General features: G+C 33.9%; 2 protein-coding genes across 2 annotated transcripts; one reads left to right on the top strand and one right to left on the bottom strand.

The window, feature by feature from the left end:
• On the top strand, positions 2,360-13,194 carry LOC109362606 (sterol 3-beta-glucosyltransferase UGT80A2-like). Its single transcript, XM_019608522.1, has 14 exons — positions 2,360-2,631; positions 5,543-5,724; positions 7,640-7,876; positions 8,463-8,574; positions 8,870-9,040; positions 9,179-9,242; positions 9,403-9,460; positions 9,552-9,729; positions 10,195-10,325; positions 11,271-11,373; positions 11,455-11,531; positions 11,747-11,794; positions 11,879-12,028; positions 12,958-13,194. Exons 1-14 carry the CDS (start codon positions 2,475-2,477, stop codon positions 13,123-13,125), a joined length of 1,836 nt encoding a protein of 611 aa, XP_019464067.1. The 5' UTR covers positions 2,360-2,474; the 3' UTR covers positions 13,126-13,194.
• LOC109362607 (tetratricopeptide repeat protein 1-like) lies at positions 14,804-18,537 on the bottom strand. The gene is made up of 5 exons (XM_019608523.1): positions 18,331-18,537; positions 17,848-18,027; positions 16,396-16,522; positions 15,980-16,093; positions 14,804-15,106 (listed from the first exon to the last, which is right to left on the bottom strand). Exons 1-5 carry the CDS (start codon positions 18,520-18,522, stop codon positions 14,991-14,993), a joined length of 729 nt encoding a protein of 242 aa, XP_019464068.1. The 5' UTR covers positions 18,523-18,537; the 3' UTR covers positions 14,804-14,990.

Raw genomic sequence — 19,250 nt, 5'->3', positions numbered from 1 at the left:
CATCATTTAATATTTGAGCAAGCTCTAGAACTAATAGATTTTCATGGATCGACTTTAGAGACATGAAAACATATCACATTTTACATTTTCATAACACACATGGCCAACACGAAATTATACAAGCTATTGGTACTAAGACTACAAATTAGAGCATATTTGAGGCATAATTGCATATGATTTAATTCAAGGATTATATCTACATGAGAAATAATATCTACCTTGATATGATATGTTGATATATGTTGAGTACTGTTTATATAGGTTTTGTTTGAGTCATTACTTGATCATTTAATGGGTTGATGGACCATGGCCGAAGGTCTCAATAATAATGGGAGGTCGAACACTTTATCGAGACATCAAATTATACTCATTTGACCATGAGAATGTTAAGATTATCATAATCCTTAAGTTTATATAAAAATGAATTGTGCTTTGTTTTGTACATGTTTAGACATGGCTTATAACTGGAGCAATTGAGCATGGAAGATGTTTTAGAGCGAACTAGGAGCTTCCAACCAATGTAATCAATTTTATTCAATTTATGTAAATGCAATTTTTATTATATTTTGTTGAAATTCCATATATTTATATATGTTTTAGTGCCTAGAGTTTCATTACGGTTACTTTATGTGAAAACCTAATTTTGCTACAACACTTTAAAAAATGTATCCTATAGTGTTTTTTTTATAAAAAAGAGTATACATGTTAGATAGAGAGTTTTAGGCATGTGTTACAAAAAAATATCTTACAAGGACCAAAATATAATTACCCTAGATTATAATCTAACCCTAACCCTAATCTAAAGGGGTATAAAAAGCCCCACTTAACTAAAACCCTAGGAAAGAGGAAGCATCCACTAGCAAAAAAGAAAATAAAAAGGAGGTCGTGAACCAAACGAGACAAGAAAGCCTCAAAATCCTAGAAATCATCTTCTCTAGCTATCTCTTCAGGTCCATTCTTTTTTTCTTTGTCCCCTTCTCTCTTACCCATGTGTGCTCATTTTGGAACATATAGGATATTTTGGTTTTCTTGGATCACTCATTAGTGTAGTAGGGATGACACGACAAAACCCTACGTAGTGGAGTGATGTTTTGGTTCGATTGGCGAAGTCATCGACTTACCATTGATACAAAGGAGGCCCGTGTCAAATTGATTGGAGTTACCAATGTTTTTGCGGTCAAAACGTACAATTACTCGTGAGTCGATTATGGATCATTAAAAGATATTAGCGCCACTTTCATCCGTCATTAAATGATACACTCGATAACCGCATAGAATTAAATGTAACCACAACCTTGTTAAAACAAATAATTAATTATTACTAAAGTATTGGTTCTTAGTGTGTTTAAGGTCGAATATTGTATAAAATTATATTTGTTTCATTCCTTGATTGTTTGACAATTTACTAAGATGAATAATGAGTTAATCCTACATCCTAACTCCAACACATTTATTATCAAAAAATTTCACCAAACCAACCAACCAACTGAAAATTCCTTTTGAAACTAGCTTAAGATATTAATTTGATTTTGAAAGGTCGAGTTAGTCAATCCTTATGGACACGATAACCCCTTACCCTTTTACTTATTTATGACACCATAGGTAATATTTCTTACCCCTAATTGCCAATTTAACAATCCTCAACTCATAATTTGTGAATTGTCACCAAGTTTTTAAGTTATTGTTGAGGGAAACAATTAAAAAGAATACTTTGTTCTGTCAATAACATGAGCAAGTACAACACATAAGTGGAAGGACAAGAAACAGGTTTTGGTTGTGACAATTGGTGGTAGTTGTTATGGTTAAGATGTGTTCAGTGTGAGTATAGGAAAAAGTTTGGTGGAGAGAAAGCTATACCAATGTAGTTTTATAGGCGAAAATACACATGATACTTTTTATGATGTTACTAAAGTTTAATGCAAATTAGTCAATAAGTAAAGTTAAAAGATAGAAATGAGACAAAAGAAGAAGATAAAAACCAAAATGAGATAAACAATAATATATTATATTTTATTTAGCAAATCAAATACACCTGGAATTTGATTATAAGTAAAATATTTATTTTTCTACATGGACTTATTTCATTTACTTTTTTATCAATTTGTCCAAAAAATTCCAAATTGAATCGAATGCCACAGCCTGTAAAGTAAGGTTCTAAAATAACTTTTTATTATTTTGTTAAAAAAATATCTTTCTCGTACACGTGTCCACTTTCCATCAAACACAAAGTTCCGAACCCGGTTCAACAATGCAGCGAACCCGGTTTTATAAGCAGCCGAACCGGGTCCGAGCGGTTTTTATATCACCTCTGGTGTGTGAAGGAAAACCCATCTTATAAAGTTAGCATCTTCTTCACTCTCATATTCTCTCTCTCAAATCTCATTTATTGAATTCAATTCAATTTCTTCTCTCTTTTTATTGCAACGAATCTAGGTTATCGCCGACAAGTTATTGCGTCGGATACGGTGGCGGTTATGGCGGAGTTGCCGGAAAATCGGCAACGCTCATCTTCCAGTTCGAGCGATGTCTCGGTGAGAGTAGAGCATGAAGTAGGTGCAAGAAATGGAATCGTAAGCAAGGAAGTTGAAAACAATGGAAGCTCCGTTGTTGATAACGCTAGCAGTAGTTCAGGTTAGTACAATTCTCTTAGCTCTCTTGATTTTTCTCATTTCTTCGCTTGTGTGTAGAATTAAGTTATGGAGTTCAATTTTTATGAAAGCGGAATAGTGAGATTCTTGTTGTTTTGTGAAGTTGAACTGTGTTTGGTTGTTGATTTGGTTTTAGCTTTTTGGTGTTCTGAGTTGTTTGTTTGGTTTAGTGTTGTTCATGGGAAGTAGACGAGGAAGACTAAAATTTTGGATTCAAAATCACCATTGGAACTTCGAGTGGACCATTAAAATGTGTTAAACTCGGTGAGATTGGAAACATGCCAGACCAGACTTTACCTTCAAAAGACCAAGCCTATATAATATATGAGAACCTGAGTATGGTTTGTTTAAAAAAATTTCAAAATCTAGTCTCACCTGTTTAATAGTTTGATCTGGTCTATTAGTTTATTTAAAGGTCTGTTATACTATATGGTCTTGAAATATGCTATCATGCCTACATTTTAATATGCTAATGTGGCTACTTTTAATTAGATTCATATAATCCTAACAATTAAACTATATTTTTGCCTTCATTATTATATTAAAAATACATATATCATAATATTCTTATATTAAAATAATATAATATGAATATTATTATATAATATAATTAAATAGGTCAATATGTTAAGTTTAATAGGCATTTCAGATGGCCTAAAGTCTGACCTGTCAAGCTAAATAGGCTTTTGAAAAGCCCGAATCTGACTTGTTCACAAAAAAACCTGGCCTAACCTGTTATAGGCTAGGTAATAGACCCCTAATAGACGACCTACCTGTTTCCACCCTTGTAAGAAAGGATAGATTTCACTGATTATTTGTACACTTAATGGACTAAAATGTGATTGGTCACTGTGTGAAGTTGATCATATCTTGCAGAGATGAATTTGGCTATTCACTCTTGTAAATTGTTATGCAATCAACAGTGTGAGAATTTAACATAATGTGGGCTAATAAGTGGAATTTATTTTACAAGGTATGAAACGATTTTGCTTTTAGGAAATCACATGATGGTCTCTATTTGGACCACTCTATTTGGACCACAAACTAAACATGAAAGTAGATTCTAGAATGACTTCCTTCTAAAAGGGGTTGAGGTGTCAGGTGAGTGTATTCTTCACTCAATTTTTAGATGCGCACCGCACACACACACACACACACTCTATGTAACATGTATAAATTTCTTGATCCCTAAAACTTGTTGTAGGGATCATCTTCTGAGTTCTCATTTATGATGCCTCTGAAGTTTTTTTTTTAATTTCTTATGTTATGCTCATAAATTTCTTATACAGCTGCTTAAACTGGATACTGTTAATTGGGATGAAAATGTTGAAATGGCCTTTGCAACCCTTAAACAACTGTCACAAAGGCCCCGGTACTGCGATTACTTGATTTCTGTAAAGCCATGGGCCTTTGCATACTTTAGTGTGGTAAAAGAGTTACTTGCATTAGTGGTCAGAATTCAGAAATAGAATATTTGATTCAGGCATGAAAAAAACAATCCACATCATAACACCAATCATCTCTCCCTTGTACTCATATTAGTAATTAATGTTTTTGTTTATAAAAAAATATATCATATGATTGCAACTAGTGCTCGAGTAGGAGGAGAAGATGGTTGCTCCAATGTTTATTTTCTTTTGAAGTACTTCTTCATTGCTAGAACTAAAATAAATATAAGAATAACCAGAATTAACCTTGACATTTAGAGAAACAAGAAGTAATGGTAAATGGATTTATAATAGGTAAAGTTTAAGTCCCAAAATAAAAGATGAGCTTAACCCACCATTACAAAAATAACCCCAATTTTATAAAGAACAAAATACTCAACCTAACTTTGAAGCTTGAAAGTATGCGCCAATGCTAGCAGGAAACAAAATATGTTCTGTATAACTTTTTAAATGTGTACTTGTTCTGTGTTCACAAAATATAATTTATCAGGGATATTTTTTTTTTGAGAAATAGTAATGGGTTATGGGATGGACAAAATATTTGACTAGTAGTTGTTAACTTGTATGGTTGTACGCGCCTACCACCTGTAGAAATGACCAAATAATTAAAGCCTTCAGTGCAAATATAATGCTTGTATGTGTATATACATTGGGGGAAGCATCAAACATATGTATATATATGTGTAGTAAGTAAATAACAAATAAAAGTTTTTGGGGGACATGCCCTCCCTATAGGCAACATAGGTTGGTCCCTGCCTCTAAGATATACGATGTCTTCCATGTTTGCCTCCTCAAGCGTCAACATTTGTCAAAACAGTTGTATTTAGTTTTACCTCCAATCAATGATCGCGAGGATACTTGAACAGTTGAACTACAACCTGACTAAGTTTTAGCTTAAAGGATGGTGCAGAAAAAAGGGACAGTAGTCACAGAGGTACTGATGCAGTGGGCTCATGTAGCGGCAGAGGCTGCCACGTGGATAGAGTACTATAGATTGGCTTGTCAGTTTCCAGAATTTGTAGATTTGCTTTCAGCTCAGCTTTGCAAACAACACCGTTTAACTAAGTTGGTTTTATTTCTATATTTCTTTATTCCTAGCATAATTCATATTACACATCTCTTTATTTGTTGAGTTTGTTAGGGGGTGTGGATGTAAATGGGTATTTAGGAGAGTCATTTAGGTGTGAACTGTCATTCTGGAAGCATCTTTATATTTTGGAGGGTTTTCCTTGCTGGAGCAGATTACCTTAATGAAATACCATCCTTCATTTTTCCAATTCTGCTAGTGTTCTGTTTCTATAATTTCCTGTAATAGACTGACAAGCATCTCATGGCATTCTTAATATAGTACATATATTTTATCTGAACAAGTATTTGATGCCTTAATTTCAATATTATTCTTTTCTGAGATATATTTTGATAAACTTGCTTTATCCCCTTATTCAGGTGTTCCTAGCAAGGGATTGTCTAAAGTGACTACTCTGCCAGCAGATATATCACATGGAGATAAATTGGAGTCAAGTTCAAATACATTTAAGTGGGAAAGGTCAAAAACAGAGAAGCACAGACATATAAGGCCTGAAGATGCAGCACAAATTTTTGATGACAAAGTTCCTGTCCAGGAGAAGGTACATTATTGTGATCTATGATATCTCTTGCTTTTCCTTCCCCCTTTGTCAGGGTGGCATTGGGTCTGCAGTAGTTGAACGACTGTGGTTAAAAAGAAATTTTTGTCGTGCTCTCCAAAAGAAGGAAGAAACTATAGGCTATTTTTAGATGGGAGTTATGGTAAGGGAAATGACAGGAGTGGAAGGTTTTAGTAAAGCTCATTTTTGTTGGGAGGCTTTTATATTGAGGTGAGTAAAATGGGGATTATCACGTTATCCCCAAGACTTGCAGTAGTAATTTTTTAAGAACATTTAAAAGTTCCCTAATGTGGAGAACTTCTGAGGATTACATACATCCAAACAATGAGAAGGAAATTTATTAACTGATCTCTGTACCCTCCTTCCCTTTCCTCCCCCTTATTAACAAATTAAGCCTCTACCAACAACTTGATTTGCTTGTCTCAAGCAACAACTCAGAGTTGTTGATTTTTTGAGGCTAGCCAACCACCCTCGGTTACAGGGGAGTAGATTAGAGAAATATGACTAGAAATCAGTTTTAAGTATTACATGGTCATGGAAGCAAGCCTCTGCTGTCCTCTGCTAATGGCAGCAGAGGCGGTTAGGCTTAGTTAGTACTGATTAGATGACAGCTGTTACAACAGCTTATAAATACTCCTATACTCTATTGTAATCATTTTAGGAATTATAATAGAACTTTACAGCTTCTGATTCTCAGTAAACTCTGTCTTTGCATCTCACTATTCTAGTTTACATCCTTTTACAAAAGGGAACGAGGTCCTTTTGGAATGATTTTTCGGTGAATGGAATCTTCGTCTTTCTGCCTTTCTCGAAAATGGTGGCATGGGAAAGGTTTGAGCTTAAAATACACCACTTGCATGTGTATGATTTGCCAATAAAAAAGTAACCCTGCAACCCAGTTCGCATTGCATTCCCAAACTTGGGTCGTTTTCTGCCTTTCTCAAAAATGATGCCATGTGAAAGGTTTGAGCTTAAAACTCACCACTTGCATGTGTATGATGTGCCAATAAAAAAAGTAACCCCGCAACCCAGTTCGCGCTATGGTACTTGCATTGCATTCCCAACTTGGACCATTTTCGATCCAAAACGCTCAGAGAAGCGTTCCAAACCTTGAAAGGAAAAAGCAGAACAAGATTGATGGGGGGAGTCATGAGCTAGAAGTGGACCTGCTTGAGGGGAGCCGCGATTGTCACACTGGGCGGTCAGTGCTGGCACTGCGGGCCAGATTTGGTGCAGTAATGGTGTGCCTAAGTGAGGGGGAGATGAGTAGAAGGGGATGCTCTGGTTAAGGGACTGGAGTATATGGTGCTATGCTTAGGGTCTAAGTAAAGATATTTTTAGACATCCCACTCACCGCTCTGTTTTTTTTATTCGTTTATGTTATTTCTCTTCTCCTGGACCTGCAAGCACTGTATTGGACTTAAACCTATTTATTCAGGATAAAAATTAAAATAAAGATATAAAATTCCTTATGCTTAATTGGAGTATAATTAATAATTATTACTATTAATAAATATAAATAAAACCCACTAAACATGCAGCTACCAGTAGTGTGCCAATTGCCTATTTCCCATCCATTCCATGTTCCCATTTATTCTCATTCATTCCCATATTCCCATTTTTAAAGTACAGCAACAAGCAGAGTTGAAAATGCCTATTTTCGATTCATGTTTTTTTCTCATTTCATGACTCGTGCTATAAAAAAAGTTATTTTTATAAAGAAAGGAATGGAGGCAGGGTTCACCAACCTCATAACTTGTGTTGCCTTGATCATGGTTCCTGTATTACATTCAACCATGCCGTATTTTCTTCTATTTCTTTGTGATCATAAGCATCATTTTATCTTTGTTTTTAAGCATACATGTCTGTGACTCAGATGATTTTTACAACTGTGCAGATTAGATTGTTGAACAGAATAGCTACTGTAAAAGACGATGGAACTGTAGAATTTGAAGTTCCAGGAAATCTTCAAACTGAAGCTCTTGGGGTTCGATCTAGACATTTGGACAATGCTGTTGATGATTCACTTGATGCTATGGACCAGCATTACATCCCACCATTGAATATAGTGATACTTATTGTTGGTACACGAGGAGATGTGCAGCCGTTTGTGGCAATTGGCAAACGCTTGCAAGTAAGAAGCATTTTTTTATGCCTCAATTTTCTTCTTTCCTGTTTTATAATATATATTATGCTTATAGTGGTACATGGAGATATATGTGGCCATTTGTTAAAATAGACAGGACTTTAGGTATGGAGACATTCTAATTGATTGTTTTTCCATTCTCATGTATGCATATATGTATGAGTGTATGTACGTGTGTGTCTGCTAGCATGCTTTTTTCCTCATAAACTGTCACTAGTAAGAACAATTTAAACAATTGTTGAGAAATAAGATATAAACTTGGATTCCACATGTGGTACTGCTTTCACTAATCTCTAGTATTTGTAGCTGCTGTATTTTTTTTTATCACTATAGAAAAAATATTTGGTATATTTTCGGCTATATGTTTAGTTTCTTTATGACTTCCCAGTTCTATTGCTTCGTCAGACAAACATGCTTTCTAGTGTCACCTTTCTAACATATATTGAAAATATCGCTCAGATCGGTCTTCTCATGGTAAAAAGTATATGAACTGAAATTTTTAGTTATGTTTATAATTTGTCTTTAAATACTATTGACGTAAAATTGAGGAATTTTTATACGCATTTATGTGCAGGATTATGGCCACCGCGTTAGGTTAGCAACACATTCAAATTTTAAGGAGTTTGTATTGACAGCTGGTTTGGAGTTTTATCCATTAGGTGGTGATCCAAAAGTCCTAGCTGGTTGTACGTATCATGTACCCATGTACAAATTTGTTCTTCTGTTGTCTCTGTGATTTCTTAATTTCTTCTATTCCATAATCTCCTCCAATGTGTTTTGTTTGGCAAAGTTACAGAAAAATGAATTCTGAGTAAAATATGGCAGCTTAGAAATTATTAACCACTAATTCCAACAAGATCATGAAAGTTTATTAATTTTCTTTTTAGTTTGAGTTCTATTTAAATATTTATTTATTAATTTTTTTTGGGTGAAATGAGTTCTATTATTTTACTTTGAACCTTTAAATTCTTTTTGGAGCAGATATGGTTAAAAACAAGGGCTTTTTGCCATCAGGACCATCTGAGATACCTATTCAGCGAAATCAGATGAAAGAAATTATTTACTCTCTGCTTTCAGCTTGTAAGGAACCCGACATTGATTCTGGTGTCCCCTTTAAAGCGGATGCAATCATTGCAAATCCCCCAGCTTATGGTACGTTAGTTTTTTCCAGTTACAGTTTCAGGATATGGTAAATTCACTGTACATGTTTATCCATATTTTTTTTTATGTAACAGTTTTATTCATATCTTTCTTGTGCTTTGCAAATGACATTGTAATATACATTTTTAGGGCATACCCATGTGGCAGAGGCACTAAAAATTCCAATTCATATTTTTTTCACAATGCCATGGACGTAAGTTTCATTTTGGTAATGTAATCTTACTGTTTCATATTCGCTTAAGTTATTTTCTCATTCATTGTTGTTTCTTTTAGTGCTTTAACAATTGGTTGCTAGTTTTAGTTTTTTTGGGGATTGAGATCTGCATTTTATGTACTTTGTTTTTTTGTCCCAGGCCAACTAATGAATTTCCTCATCCTTTGTCCCGTGTAAAGCAACAAGCTGGTTATAGGGTGAGTTCTTTAATTACTGCTGGTTCTGGTCATCCCTCTTAAATTTTATGCCTCCGTTTGAACTAAATTTTGGTCATGAATGACTCCTCAGCTATCATATCAAATAGTTGACTCATTAATATGGCTGGGAATACGAGACATGATTAATGATCTTAGGAAGAAAAAGTTGAAGCTACGACCGGTCACATATTTAAGTGGTTCACAAGGCTCTGAGACTGATGTGCCGCATGCTTATATATGGAGTCCTCACCTTGTTCCTAAACCCAAAGGTGGTTACATTAGATCTCAATCTTAACAGTTTGTATTCATTATTACATGCAGTTCCCTTTGTGTGTTTCATAATATAGCGGAGCACTGTTCCTTAATTGTTTTTAATTAGTTGTGCTTATGTGCATGTCCTTTTCAGCAAGAGCTCAAACCTCTTATCTATACTCATTTTTTCCCTTGGTATGTTTGATAAAATTTCATTCAATGAACAATAGAAAATTTTAGTGAAAAAGTAATTTCATTTTTTGAACAAGTTCGCCCCTTTCCCTTTTCCAGAACGAAGTTCTATACTCCCCTGACTGATAGTAATTTAATCAATGAGTTATTGCACATGCCCTTGGTACAAGCTGAAGTTCTCTTTTCTCAATTTTTAACTGTTAATTAAAATAACCACTTATACTATATCTTCTCTTACTTGATTCTTGGTTGAGTGATCCATACTGTTTTTATATGTTTTTGGCTTGCAGATTGGGGACCCAAAATTGATGTAGTAGGCTTTTGCTTCCTTGATCTTGCGTCAAGCTTTCAACCTCCGGAGTCCCTTGTGAAATGGCTCAAAGATGGTGACGAGCCTATTTACATTGGATTTGGCAGCCTGGTGAGTGTACTTATTTCTGTCGTATATTTATTATGTGTGCTTGATGTTATACATAGTTGGTCTTAAGCCTGGGTAAAAGGTGAAAGTTGTATTAGGTAGTTGACAACCAACATAAACTTTGTAAATCCCAATGATATGAATCAACGATGTGATAATGTTAATGCTAGGTCATTGCCGAGAAGTAACATGTTGTATCACTCGAGTACAATGTCATTTGAGCAAGGGCCTCTGCTTCGCCGTCTGGATGTAGTGAAAAATAAGCAAGGTTTCCCACATTTGCGTGAGAATGTGTGGGTAAAGAAGCTAGTTCTCTGGTCTAGGATACGAATCGAAACATGGAATATAGGCACTCTTAGGGGTAAATCAATAGAAATAATAGACACAATGGCTAGGAGGGTGATCAATTTTAGGTGCCTACAAGAAACTAAGTGGGTTAGCGAAAAGGTAAGGAAATTAGATGCTTCATTATTTGCTTTAATTTTTTGGTTGGAAGCTGAATTTGTTCAATTTTGAAAGGATAATTACACTGATCTCCAGGTTTTGGGGTATTACACCCTATACTCCTAAAAACATGGGAATAAGCATAATTTTAATGACTAGTTAATGTCAGAGGATGTAAGTTTAAAGGCAACAAAAACCTCAAAAAGCTCAGCATAATTTCGAAAACAAGAAGGATTTCAAGATAATTAAGCCATTCCTCCGGACAAGTCAGTATAATTTCCCGTGTTTTCTTCCCCTTGTTTGTCTTTGCCATTTTCTAGTGTCATTGAGTTTTGTAAAAATAATATTTATTATTATGTTTTACTTTCTTATGGAAAATTAATATTTAGTTTTTTCAATCATTCCATGACTTTGGTAATTCTTGTGTGAAGTTCTCAAAAAGGATGATTGATTGTATAGCTCTTTAATCTTATTGCTTCTCTCTCTCTCATATTCTTATTACAGCCTGTTCAAGAACCAAAAAAGATGACAGAAATAATTGTAGAAGCACTGAAGAAAACTGGACAGAGGGGAATCATCAATAAAGGATGGGGAGGTCTTGGGAATTGTATGAATATTGCTTATTCTTGCTTTCCTATTGTAGTAATTTATTAGTTCCTTTTTGTTAACTAAATATGTTTCTTCCCAGTGGCAGAACCAAATGACTCTATATATTTGTTGGATAATATCCCTCATGACTGGCTATTCTTACACTGCAAGGCTGTGGTGAGATCAAATAGTTCAATGCTTGTAGTTCATATTCATATTGCTTGTTGTTTCTCCGTCTTCAAACAATTTCCATTAATGGTCTTGTGATTGTTGGATAAGCCCATCCATATCTGAAGTACTTTCTATTATTAGTCTTGGTGTTTGGATTTTCAGGTTTCGATTATCTATCATATGCAAATTTTTGTACTTATACTTTTACCTGTTGTTTTCAGGTGCATCATGGAGGTGCAGGAACAACAGCTGCTGGGCTGAAAGCTGCTGTAAGAAATTAATAGCTTTTTGAATCTTTAATAATTATCATATCATCTGGTTCTGCTTCAATTAATTGGGATGTTTTATGGTAGTGCCCAACAACCATAGTTCCATTTTTCGGTGATCAACCATTTTGGGGTGACAGAGTTCATGCTAGAGGAGTTGGTCCTCCACCTATCCCAGTTGACGAGTTTTCACTTACCAAGTTGGTTGATGCAATTAATTTTATGCTAGATCCCAAGGTAACAATCATATTCCTGAGATATGAATGCTTTTAAATGTTTAATAAGCAGGACAAAGGAGTTTGCTTCTTTTGGAAGTAAATATTGAAGCTAGATTCTTTATGCATTGTCAATATAGGCGTTTTTGGATTATAGAGTATTTTGTGTTGAAAACAACTTATAATCAAATAGTTCCTTGAGGGAGATTTTGAAGAAATAACAACAACCAAACCTTAATTCAACTAAGTGAACTTGACTACATGGATTGAAAAGTTATAAAAAAAGTGGCTCACAATGCACGAGTCTCCCTCCTAGAGAGTATGGGAAGGGTACATGTACGTAACTTTAACCTCACAAGTTTGTGATGTAAAAAGTGATAGAGAAAACTGTGTTAAAGTTGATATTTTGCTATGTATTATGGAATGTTGTTAAACAAATTTGGAATGGTCGAAGTAACCAAACAAGGGATTAATACACTCTCAGGGGTATCATCCTTGAATATCTTGCCATGGAGTCTGATTTTCAGGAGTGAAAAATCATCCCTTCAATCAAACAACCTCTATAGGGAAGGGTATAAGGTGTCATATATAGGTTTGCTTGAGCTCCTTGTACAGATCCTTGGGTATTAGTAGTTAATTCACATGCTATCGGGAAACTGTTGAACCATTATGGCAAGTTTTTAGTTTAGTATGTTGAGATTTAAATTTGTGGGATGGGGTTGATGGGGAAATTGGTGATATATGTACTGTGCCTGTTAAGGGATAATCCCCAGTGGAGCTTGCTGAGTTTTTAGACATTGTGCAATGCAATCCAATTTTGGTGGAATTCGTCCATAGTTTTTGTTGGTTGCAATCTAACTAAAGATAACCACAATCAAGTTTTATCCTACTAGGTGAGGTCGGCTATAACTGAAGATAAACATTAAATTTAATTTCTTCATGCAATGGCAGGTGAAGGAGCGCGCAACCGAACTTGCCAAGGCCATGGAGAATGAGGATGGAGTGACAGGAGCTGTGAAAGCCTTTTTTAAGCAGCTTCCTCGAAAAAAACCAGAGCCTGATTCAGAACCGCTTCCATCCGGTATTTTCTCTATATGTAGATGCTTTGGCTGTTCATGATTGTTAATCTATGTTGTAAATCTCAATATTGTTACTGTGTCTTTGAGATGAACTGGATTTGTGACTTCCCTTTTATAGTTGCGTATGAGTGTCTTCTTTATGTAAATTTTGTATTGTGTTAATTGATATTCACCAAGATCAAATGCTCTCGGTTAATGGCCTTTTGTCTTTATTTTATGGACAGTATATGTTTTTGTTGCCATGACCACATGTTGGTTAAATTCTTCAAAAGCAACTTTTAGCTCCACAACAAGTAAAGATTCTCTCTTAAATAAGTCACTTGTTATTCAAACTAAATATTCTTTCGTTAGTCACTCTTGGCTTCAAAACAACGAAGGATCCTTTATTCAACAAGTTACTTGTGGCTCAATTAAGTATTCTCCCAAGGATATTGCATTTGCTTGTGCAAGTTAAGAGATAGCAAGGTCTGACTATACCCACACCCACACCCACTTGACCTGTATGACTGAACCTAGATATAATTAGATTTATTGGATCTAGAGTCTTGTTCAGTTTTAAAAATTAGAACGTGTCAGTGTCAATATTTAGGTTGAATAAACTAGTTATGTTTATGTTTGTACACAAAATAATGATATCTCTTTGGTCTAAACTATTATTAATTGTCTAACTTTTTAATAATGCATATATATATATATATATATATTTAACAAAATATCTATAATCCTTAATAATAAATAATATTAAAAAAATTATTTAAAATATATTTTATCAGATTTAGGTAACCTTTATGGTTAGATTAACTTTCAAGTATAAGTTTGGATTTAGAAAATGACAACCAATATTTAAGATTGAGTAAAAACTTTAGCATGTTATATATGTTCTCTTTTTAAACAGGTTTTCAAATGAAGATGACTATGACCCACACTTGCTTTAGTGTCTTCAAATGAAGTACAATCTTCTTTTTCCTTTTGTATAGCTCGTAAACAGGTTTTCATATCTATTATATATATTTCTATTGGAAGAAACACAAATGAAAATAATTATCATATAAAAAATGTAAGACCAATAAATATACACCTTACTATCAATCATAAATAGTAAAAATTAAAACTTAGTTATTTATAACATGGTAGTCATGTATATGTGTCTTTCAATCTTGAATGTTAAATAAGATCCAATATTAACTATTCTCACAATGCATTGTTCCCAATCACACAGTCCTGTACACATTGAAATTAATGTAGATTGATAACATTCATTCAGATAGATTATTGAATATCTTGGTGACTTCACTTATTTCCTAATCCTTACAGTTAATGATAGTCAAATATATAGCCAGACAAAAAACACGCATTAATGAAATCATAGAAGTTGTGTTATCAATCAAAACATAAAATATCAAAAGTCTTGCCAAAATAAGAGTATTAAGAAAACAATCAATTGCTACATTAAGATAATTTAACTTAATAATTAATTTACCATGATGAAAGAATGTATGTATCATTACGAAACCTTTAATGTTATTGCCTTCTATTTTCTCACCCAAATGTAGTTTCTTAAGGTCAAAGAAGAAGAAATTTCATGGCAGTGGCGGACAAAAGATCCAAGGGGAGGGGATGCAAATTGTTATTAATAATCCATGTGTACAATTTTACATGCCTAGTCCAGTTTTAATAACATTGCAATGAAATGTCGAAAGAGACAAAGATAAACTATATGATGTAAACAGAGATTATTAGAGACTTTAACCATTAACAATTCCCTTCACAAGAACAATAAATAACATGCCCTTCACACTCAAACATGTATCATTCATTTTTTTCATAACAAACATGTATCATTATAGACTCTTCCTAACACCATCTTTCTTTCCTTAATGAGATTTTATGATTGCATAACCAAACTTATCTTTCAAATGAGATAGAATAAGAACCAGTGTTTGGATCTTTCACAGCTTTGAAATTATCCACGCTCATCCCAAAGCGACCCAATACCGAATTTCCCATTTCTTTCAGTTTTCCTGCATTCAAGATACATTTACATATCTAGGTGAGTGAGGATAGTGAAACATATGCTAGAAATCACATGGAAATATTAACAAATGCATATAGAACTAGTGATGTTTATGTAATAGAATGTATCATAGGAAATTATGCTTATGCCATATGTAAATACTTCATCACCCTGGGTGCAACTAAGAAACCATAGGCAACTATATATCCAGAAAGTTTATGACATAAAACAAGACTAACTTTTTTCTAGAAATAAATATATACAGTCACACCATCCTAAGGTTTCTCTTCCATCCCACGACCAAATTAACGAAAGCCAACCTATGTCCAATGCAAAGGAGACAAACATCACACCACTCTGAGCACTTGAGGACAATGAAGGACAACCTATGTCTACAGGATGAAACACAGGCATCAGCAAGCTGTATGTCCCAGGCGATTGCCAATGTCTGTCACCAAGGCATCCACAGATTTCATTGCTACAATAATTTCCTTCGGAACATTTATCGTATTTCACTTAAAAAAAGATTTTCACTTCATCTACAAAAACCACTTGAGATCAAGTGAATTTAATGGGCACATAAAAAATTATATTCAGGAACAGACAGTCTTCACAGTAGCAACTGAGACAGAATTTTCTCCTCAAATGGCTAGAGTTTTTAGACATCGATCATCATGCATGTTAATTTCGGGGTAGTGAGAGAAAGAAAAGGACAAATTCAAGAATTATTTTTTATTGAACAGACCAAAGAAAGTTATATAGATAACATCACAAAAGGCATAATGTAGAACAGAGGTAATGCAATGAGCTTGTACCAGGCCGTTTAATAGATAAATAAGACAACAACAACAACAATGAGAGAGAAAACAAAAGGACTGACCAATCATTTCTTCCTTCATCTTTTCCCTCTTTTCTGCCGCAAGGGGCTCCAGTCGGCGAATGACTTTCTTAGCTTGATCATTCAAGGGATCAACTTCTAAGATCTTTTTCATATCTGCCATTTAAAAAAAAAATTGAATGATAAGAACAGAATGAAAATGCACAAGGAAGTTTGTAAGAATTTTGAATGCTGTCAGTGTGCAAAACATGTATCAACACATAAAAGCAAAAGAAGGAAGATGTATATGAATATGACAGAAGCACCATACAATCTGGGTTGGATAAATATACACAACGTTACCCCAGCAAGCGAACCTATAAACCTTTAGGTCACAAAGTGGCAAACTTGCCATTGTGACCCTCTAGTACTATACAATTAAAGACAAATAGTCACAATACTGTAAAATCTGAACTCACCAGCAATGGCCTCATCATAATGTTCAAGCTTTTCATGAGCCTCTCCTCTTCGTACTAAAGCTTTAACGTACACAGGATTTAGTTCTAATGCTTTCGTACATTCTTTGATTGTGTCTTCATATTTTCCCTGAGGTATATTAGTCATATTTTAAATTAAAATCCTCACGAGGCATGACATATTTAAAAGAAATCCGAAATATACTGGGTAAGGAAATTTAGAGAGCAAAGCTTCAATTACAAAGAAAATGGCAGAAGAATAACCTAGACAGAGATGAAGGTAGAAGAGAAAGAAAGAAAATCAAAACTGCCAAGTGTTATCTTTTCCTAAATGAAGCCACCCCAAAACCTCTCCATGTTCAAGAATATCTGACCCCCAACTCCTACTTTAATCTTATGATATACACATTTAATTTCTGCTCAGTACTGCCTCTGTTTACTCTTCTTTTATATAGATGTTTAATTGTGTGTCTATCAAAATCAAATCAGTTACAAACATAACAGGAGGGAGATGGATTCAGATAGATTGCTAAGCAGATTTACCTTGAATAAGAGTTTACTATGTAAAGTGCCTACAATATAGGATTAATAAGTAATTGAATCCTTAAGGTATTTAGCAGCAAATTATTTTGTCTTCTGCTTAAACAGGTTCCTTGATTGAAGTAAAATCCGGATCAAATTTTACTTGGTCCCAAAAAAAATTATTTTGCAATAATTAATATGTAAATACCCAAATAAGCTTATAGTAACAAACTACTTACAACAAATTCAGGTAATAATAACCAATATTGCTTCATTTCAGCTAATGCTAACCAATATTGCTTTATTTCAGCTAATGCTAATCAATGTTGCTTATGTTTGGTCCATAATGCTAGCATATTCAAAGGTGTATCACTGCCCTTAAACTTGTAACCATATAGGATTTTCAAGTTTCACTTTCCTGCTCTGGTCATGGTTTTTTAAATGGAGTTTCCATTTCTGGTATGTAAATAACTTTGTTGCATTGTTGAAAACTTTCATGTTATTGTATCTCAATTTTTATGCGCAGTTCTACTTTATCCAATTTTACAAAAATATTTCATACAAACAAAACAATAAATATAAACATGTATTAATCTTAAATTTTCAATTAGCCAAATAATGTTTGATTTTTACTCTTCTAGAAGGTGGGATGAGATGAGACCAAAATGGCAAAACCAAATTTGAGCTTCAATTAAACACACATGTAAGAGAAAATCTAGATGAGCTGAGACCAAAACCAACATAAAACTTCAATCTATACTTCCAAACAGAATCGAATTTGAACATAGCAATGTCAAGAACCAAGGTAGAACCACTAAGCTGTCTAGCAGAAACAGAGATTACTCTGTCTTATTAAACAGTATGCGGAAGAGCATAACGCATCAACAAATTGACAATTTCTTTTCTCACTCATAAGATAAAAAAAAAGCATACCAGTTTCAGGAAGCAGACAGCACGGTTTGAATGGCAAATCGAACGTACTTCCACGGACGAAGGTGCATCTGGTGCAACTTGCAAAGCAAATTCATATTGTGATAGTGCCTCCTCATACTTCCCATCTCCAAAAAAATTATTCCCTTCAAGCTTTGCTTCATTTGCTTCGGCCAATCCTTTCTGTTACATAATGCAACAGCACTGAATTACTTTCTACTCTTAAGAAAGAACCTTTCATGCTTTATATATATATATATATATATCACAACATTGAGTATCATTTTTACATGTAAATAAATTGCACTGAAGCTTTTCCGATAAATTAACGTCAACCGTAGAATAGAATTGTTTTAAATTGAAGAAAACTAGTGGCATTTATAAGTGTACGGAAGCAACATTTCATGAAAACCTTTTCAATTATAAACCTGAAACAATCACAAAAAACCCTAAAAAAATATAAAAAAAATCGAAGCCGAATAGAACCTGTTTCAATTCTTCAGTATTCGACACATCGTTGGAATCATCGCGAACAATATGTTTTTCTTGAGCCGCATCTCCTCCGTCGCCACCATCATCACTGCCTAGTTCGGCATCACTGGCGGTTTCAAAGCCATCGGAAGCTTCCTTCGCAGTGCATTCATTTTCCTCAGTCTCTTGAAATTCAATCTCCACCATTTGGATGAGCGGATAGTAACTTAGTAACAAGTGATGAATAAGTTTATATGCCAAAAAATTAGTATTTAAGGGATTCACAAGTTTCTTTCCAGAATCGTCTATGCAATAAAACGACATCGTCTTCAAACTACGTATTTTATTTATTTCGGTCAAACTTTAATTACTCTAAAATAAGTTTTTTTAAATTAGTTTTTCGAGTTTTTTATTTCTAGTCCCTTCAATTTTAAAGGTTTAATAAATAATTTTTTCCTATGGTTACTTGTTAATAGTTTTGGGTGAAATATCACGTAGACAATATAATGTATATTTTATAAGTAAATAAAATGAGAGAATTCACTTGTTCGAAGAGTATGTTTAAAAAACATACTCAATATCTTAGTCAATTTTAGGGAAATCTAATAGTTTAGATATATTACTCGTTCAAACCGTTGGATTTCTCTATAATTGATAATCAAGATATCATTAAACTTACTCTTGAAGTAAGGAAATTTTCTCCCATAAAAATTAGTTTTAAAAAGATAAGTAGATAGTGTTATTAATATCATATTGGTCATTAAACCGGTCAGGTATTAGTATAGTGGTATAGCGGTTTAACCGGTGGTTAACTAATTAAACTACATATATTATATATTAACATTAATGTTAAAAAATCAATAAAAAAACCAATATTTTTTTATTTTCATTAAAAAATACTTTTAATTAAAAATCGGCTAGTATGACCGATACGG

This window comes from Lupinus angustifolius, chromosome LG12 (assembly GCF_001865875.1).
Source record: "Lupinus angustifolius cultivar Tanjil chromosome LG12, LupAngTanjil_v1.0, whole genome shotgun sequence".
Classification (NCBI taxonomy): Eukaryota; Viridiplantae; Streptophyta; class Magnoliopsida; order Fabales; family Fabaceae; genus Lupinus; species Lupinus angustifolius.
The sequence above is the reverse complement of the archived record's forward strand: the minus strand, read 5'-3'. Positions and strand labels throughout refer to the sequence as shown.

Bases quoted from the DNA above. Each gene is read 5' to 3' on its own strand.
- LOC109362606 (XM_019608522.1), top strand. From the start codon at position 2,475: ATGGCGGAGTTGCCGGAAAATCGGCAACGCTCATCTTCCAGTTCGAGC. The intron at 11,374-11,454 runs GTATGAATATTG...GTTTCTTCCCAG, and splicing joins ATGGGGAGGTCTTGGGAATT to TGGCAGAACCAAATGACTCT. The intron at 11,532-11,746 runs GTGAGATCAAAT...TGTTGTTTTCAG, and splicing joins TCTTACACTGCAAGGCTGTG to GTGCATCATGGAGGTGCAGG.
- LOC109362607 (XM_019608523.1), bottom strand. From the start codon at position 18,522: ATGGTGGAGATTGAATTTCAAGAGACTGAGGAAAATGAATGCACTGCG. The intron at 16,523-17,847 runs GTATGCTTTTTT...AATATACCTCAG, and splicing joins CTGTCTGCTTCCTGAAACTG to GGAAAATATGAAGACACAAT. The intron at 16,094-16,395 runs GTGAGTTCAGAT...TTTAAATGGCAG, and splicing joins TTATGATGAGGCCATTGCTG to ATATGAAAAAGATCTTAGAA.